We start from the raw sequence: 5,943 nt of genomic DNA on the forward strand, positions 1-5,943 counted from the left end.
TCTTATCCAACAAAGCGGGGGTTGCTGATCTGATAAAGAAGTTCATGGTGATGATTGAGAAGCAGACCAACAACCAAGGGAAGGCGCTTCGTACTGACAATGGAACTGAATTCAAAAATTCGGTTCTTGATCATTTTTGCACAGAAAATGGGATAGTGCGTCAATATAGCTCTGCACACATGCCTCAACAGAATGATGTTGCTGAAAGGAGAAATAGAACATTGAAAGACGCCGCAAGGGCGATGCTATGTGATTCCAAATTACCTGTTTTCTTATGGGCTGAGGCGATTAACACTGCTTGCTACGTGTAGAACCGTGTTCTAATCAACAAAGCATAGATGAAGATTCTGTACAAGATTCTCTATGGACACAAGCCTTATGTCAACCATTTTCGTGTATTTGGCTGCCCTTGCACCCTTCTTCACTTGGAATCCAACCCTAAATTCAACGCCAAAGCAGATTATTGTTACTTTGTAGGGTATGTTGCGCGCACCGCGTATAGGGTTTACAACAAGAAGACTAAGCAGATAGTTGAATCCTATGACGTGCGATGGATGGAGGAGAATGAAACAGACGCTCAAGTGGGTCCCGACTGGTTGTTTGATTACACATCACTTTTCAAATCCCTTAATGTGTCTTCGGATAGTTCAAGTGGATCCTCTTCTGGTTCGAAGATCGTGTATGAAGACGAAGACGAAGAAGTTGTCTACAGACCTCCAACGGTTGTTGGGGAGTCCTCTGCTCTATCTGGGGGAGAGTCCTCTGCTCCATCTGGGGGGAGTCCTCTCCTCCACCTGAGGGGGAGCCATCTTATCAACCTAATAGTCCAGAGTCTAAACTTCAAGATGAAACTATTAATGCTGATGCTACACATCTTACACCTGTTGAAAGAGAGTTCATGTCTAGAGATGCTTCTGCTGTCAATACAACGTTTATGGAACTCCTTTTTCCCGAAGAAATCGCAAATGAGTTTGTAGCAGATTCATCTCTTGTGAATCAATCAGTAGATGATGGAGGTTTCAACATCCACACTCTTCCTGTTTCTATCAATGATATCAGCCAAAACATACCCTCACGTATTCAATGCGATCATCCGATCGATAATGTCATTGGTTAGTTGGGAGATGGAGTTAAGACCAGAAGTCAGAGTAGACACGTTAATGCATGTCTCTACTCTTGCTTTATATCTCAAATAGTGTCGAAGAATATTGACATGGCTCTGAATGATCCCAGCTGGGTGGATGCAATGCATGAGGAGCTTAATCAGTTTGAAAAGCTCAGGGTTTGGAAGCTGGTTGACTTACCGAAGGGCAAAAGGGCTGTTGACACGTGTTGGGTGTATCGTAATAAGAAAGATGATTCGGGAATGATCGTCAGAAATAAAGCAAGGTTAGTGGTTTGTGGGTTTCGATAGATTGAGCGTCTTGACTATACTGAGGTATTTGCTCCGGTGGCTCGGTTGGAGGCTATTCGCATCTTTCTCGCATATGCCTCTTACATGAATTTCACGATCTACCAAATGGATGTCAAGACTACCTTCTTGTATGGCAAGGTGAAGGAAGAAATCTATGTTGATCAACCCCCTGGTTTGATTGACTCAAAGTTCCCTAATCGTGTCTACAAGTTGGATAAAGTATTGTATGGGTTACATCAGGCTCCTCGAGCATGGTATGCAACTCTAACAAAGCATTTACTCGAGCATGGATACTCTCTCGGCACCATTGATCAAACTTTGTTTATCAAGCATGTAGGTAATGATCAGATACTAGTTCAAATCTATGTGGACGACATTATCTTCGGGTCAACCTGTCCACAACTTTGCAAAGAGTTTGAAGGCGTAATGAAGAAAAGGTTTGAGATGATTTCTCTTGTGGAGATGACCATGTTTCTGGGGCTTCAGGTCAAACAATATTCTACCGGAATCCTTATTCATCAAGCAAAGTATGTGGATGATATGCTGGAGAAGTTCGGGTTCAGAGACGCGAAACCTGCTCTTACACCCATGGCAGAGAGACCTCTACTGGCTCCTGATCTTAAAGGCGAATCCGTAGATCAGACGTATTATCGATCGATGATCTGTTCGCTCATGTATTTGACTGCTAGTCGTCCAGACATAATGTTTGCAGTCTGTCAATGTGCACGCTTCCAGGCCAATCCTAAACTTTCTCATCTTATTGCTGTTAAACGGATTTTTCGGTATCTCAAAGGTTGCCCAAAACTGGGCCTTTGGTATCCGAAAAATCCTGAATTTGACCTTTATGCTTTTGCAGACAGCAACTTTGGCATGTGTGAGCTTGATAGAAAATCGACTTCAGGAGGATCCCAATTTCTTGGAGATAGACTGGTCTCATGGCAGTGCAAGAAGCAGCATACGGTCTCAACCTCAATAGTAGAAGCGGAATATGTCGCTGCGTCTGCCTATTGTTCTCAAGTCATATGGATCCAACATCAGCTGTTGGACTACGGTTTGAATTTTTTAGAAATCCCAATTCATTGTGATAATGAGGCTGCAATTCAAATCGCTAAAAATCCAGTCCAACATTCCAAAACCAAGCACATTGACATCAAAATTCATTTTATCCGAGATTGTTATGAGCGTTCGCTCATCAGGCTAGAACATGTTTACACTGACAATAATGTGGCAGAATTGTTCACAAAGCTCGATTCGATGTGCTTGTGGGATTTTTAAAAATGATTCGTTTTGAGGATTAAAGTTTTTAGATTTTCTTAGTTTAAATTTGCGCATTTTTAGTCATTTCATTCTCTCCCTTGTAGAAATTTAGGGGGAGAAATAAACAAAAATCCAAAAACATAAAAATTAAAAATCCAAAAATATTTTGTTTCTGTTTTATTTTTTTCAGAAAAACTTTAAAAAAATCCAAAAACATCAAAAATTCAAAAAATTCAAAAAATATTGTCGCTAATAGTTTTGTTTGTTGTTGAAGGCATGGGAAGTGATATTATCAAGTGATAACATGCAACCTGAGTCTGCGTAACGTACCTAAAAGTTGAAGGGTCTTTGCTCTGGTTTGATGTGTCGGTAGGCATGAAAGATTTTAAATGGACTTGACTAGGCAGAGTTGAACTTAAGAAATTCTTAGTCTTGAAAAACTTTGACCTACTTAGATCCATTCATCCTGACAATACGATGCTCAGATAGGTTGAGCAGGGAGAAATATATGGGAATCCACTCGACACATTAAATGGACCCGTACTTGGAACCGTGGTTTAACTTTTCCTCGATGTGCGGATTCTATCCTTAATTCTGGTTATATGGGGAGAATGGTAAATTCCGATAAATTTGTTCTGTAGAAAATCGTTTTCTTTCTTTCTGTCTGTTAGTCATATGTTGTCTCCTTTGCGTGACTTCCAATCCGACCTGGTACACAACATATGCAACTGTATTTCTCTGCATGTTATATATATGAAATTCCTCTTATCTGTTAGCCATATGATGTCTCTTTTGCGTGACTTCCAATCCAACCTGGTACACAACATATGCAACCTTCTACCTCTCAACCCCTCTGAAACAATAAGTAATAGCAATCTGATCTCGCTATGCATAGTCTAATCTCCCGTAGACCTCTCGTAAGCTCCTCACTGCTACCTACTCACTCTCAAGTATCTCATAGTAGCAGAAATCTCCTAGGCTAAGGCATCACAAATCAGGGTACTCTAGTCCTAATATGATTACCCAGCCTACTCTATCATGCATCTTATATCATATCATAACTCATAACACATAATGTAAGAGTATTTTGGGGATTCACTGTTCGGGCGCTGGCTGACCGTACACACCTTCCACTCTGTATGCTTCCAAAACATCTTTTTCTTTTTTAGAAAATCTTATTTTTATTTGAAAATTTCTCAAATTCCTCGGTTTGAGTTCAAATACACCCAGAGGTGCATCAGAATCCCTCAAACCCCTCTGATACCAACTTGTAACACCCTAAATTTTCAAAATAATTTTCGCATTTTATAAAGAACATAATTCATTTATTATTCACAAGAACATCATTGTTTGAACTCATTTCAAAACATATATCAATCCCAAGATCTCAAGGCATAAAAAAAATCCCATGTGTGTACTGATCAAGCCGGCGCCTTCCCGCGATCATCACTCGTACCTGAAACACATAACACATAACATTGTAAGCATAAATGCTTAGTGAGTTCCCCAAGATACTAGTTACGCAAATACGCCTTTCTAGGCCCTGACCTTCCGGTCCATGTGTCTCAGGGGACTTCCGTCCCGACTCGTTAAACCTTCCGGTCCTACCTGCGTCAACCTTACGGTCCACATCACAACACCTTCTGGCCCATAACATGTATGCCTTTTGGCCCAAAACATAATGCCTTCCGACCCATATCAAGCATAGCATAAACAACACATACAAACGATTAACTTATCATATTCAATGCATACAACTCATAACATATCCGACCTTCCGGTCACACAATAAAACCCTTCCGGGTACAGTATAGTGAGAAAACTCACCTGGCACTAAGAATCAACCTCGAATCATGCTGCTTGCCAAACACCAACCTCTAACTCTATGTCAAATCCCATAATTAACCCAATCAGGAAGTAAGTCCAAATTCTCGATTACCAGGTCTAAAGATAGACCATCTACCAGTCCATTATGGTCCTAACCCATTAGGCCCACCAAGGCCCAATAATAATTGAGTTTCCCCAAGGCCCAACCTCATCCTACATAACCAGGCCAACATGAGGCCCAAGACATCAATTTAATTCTCAGATCGCAGGCTCCACTAAGCAGGCCCAAGGATTCTGGCCCATCACTTAAAGCACAAAAGATCACCTAGTCCAAAATCCCACAGAGGGGTTACGCGGGGCATACCTCTCTTGGTACGCTTAGCGTACTCAAGCATGCACAATCTAATCGGGGACCTCAGCCCAGTACGCGGGGCGTACTAGGATTACGCTGGGCGTACTCTCGGTTTTGCTTAAACACATTTCTGGGTCTTAACCCATTAAGACCTTGACTTATCTCTTGGATCTGAACTTCCTAACATCTCTTACTCCATAAAGTTATCGACTTTAAGCCTTTGCATGGCTGATGAGGTTACAACACATAAAAACTCTTACTTTCATAACCCAAAATGCTCATAACTCATGCATGGGTAGATTCACACGATCAAGATCTCATTTTTATGGTTCTTCATCATTAGATACACTTAAAAGGACAGGCTATTAAGATTTGGAGTGCATCAACTCATAAAATCTCAAGCTTGGGACCAAAAACCCTAAAATGGACCCAAAATGCACAAAACAGAAAGAGAGTGAAAGTTTGGAGCTTTATACCTTCAAATGGTGCTCTAGCCCCAAGGAAGCGTAGATCCACAACTTGATCTTCGACTTCACACCCTTTCATGCTTCTTCTTGACTCTCCAAAGTCCACAAGAACACAACAAGCTCATCATGGCCACCACAAACTTCAAGGATGGATATTAGGGTTTGAGAGGGGTCTAACAAACTGAGGAAGGTGGCCAAAAATGAGACAATCTCTTTCTTTATATACGGACACTTCACAAAACTAGGGTTTTCCTTTGTGCCTAGTACGCCCAGCGTACCCCCTGGTACGCCCAACGTACTAGGTGGCTCAGCTTAAGAAAAACGTGCATATGTACGCTAAGCGTACGCATTATGTACGCCCAGCGTACTTGGTTGCCAACTTCTTGACTTTAAGGACTTAACTTGTCAACCCTCCAAACTTTCATAGCTTCAAAGATAAAACTTTGTTTCCACCATCCTCATACATATCGAAAAGTAATGAGATCCCATACCTTTCAAGCAAGTCGCCTCAATCTGAAACCTTCTCGCGCCCGACTCGTGACCCACCAACACAAATCACGAACAATCTGAAACAGGATGTTACAATTCTCCCCCATTTGAATTAGATTTCGCCCTTGAAATCGCCC

The 5,943-nt window shown here is 41.4% G+C and overlaps 1 protein-coding gene across 1 annotated transcript; it reads left to right on the forward strand.

The window, feature by feature from the left end:
• Nucleotides 1–338: 338 nt before the first annotated feature.
• Nucleotides 339–1,414, forward strand: LOC145010333 (uncharacterized). The gene is made up of 3 exons (XM_078968887.1): nucleotides 339–757; nucleotides 892–1,112; nucleotides 1,197–1,414. The coding sequence occupies exons 1-3, from the start codon at nucleotides 339–341 to the stop codon at nucleotides 1,412–1,414; spliced, it is 858 nt and encodes a 285-aa protein (XP_078825013.1).
• The last annotated feature ends 4,529 nt before the right edge of the window (nucleotides 1,415–5,943 follow it).

This window comes from Lactuca saligna, chromosome 8 (genome assembly GCF_052625555.1).
Source record: "Lactuca saligna cultivar CGN05327 chromosome 8, ASM5262555v1, whole genome shotgun sequence".
Classification (NCBI taxonomy): Eukaryota; Viridiplantae; Streptophyta; class Magnoliopsida; order Asterales; family Asteraceae; genus Lactuca; species Lactuca saligna.

What these genes read in the sequence shown, in the direction of transcription:
- LOC145010333 (XM_078968887.1), top strand. Translation starts at nt 339, where the DNA reads ATGAAGATTCTGTACAAGATTCTCTATGGACACAAGCCTTATGTCAAC. An exon ending in TCTGCTCTATCTGGGGGAGA is followed by an intron (nt 758 to 891) that starts GTCCTCTGCTCC and finishes ACCTGTTGAAAG; the next exon opens with AGAGTTCATGTCTAGAGATG. An exon ending in TCCGATCGATAATGTCATTG is followed by an intron (nt 1,113 to 1,196) that starts GTTAGTTGGGAG and finishes TATCTCAAATAG; the next exon opens with TGTCGAAGAATATTGACATG.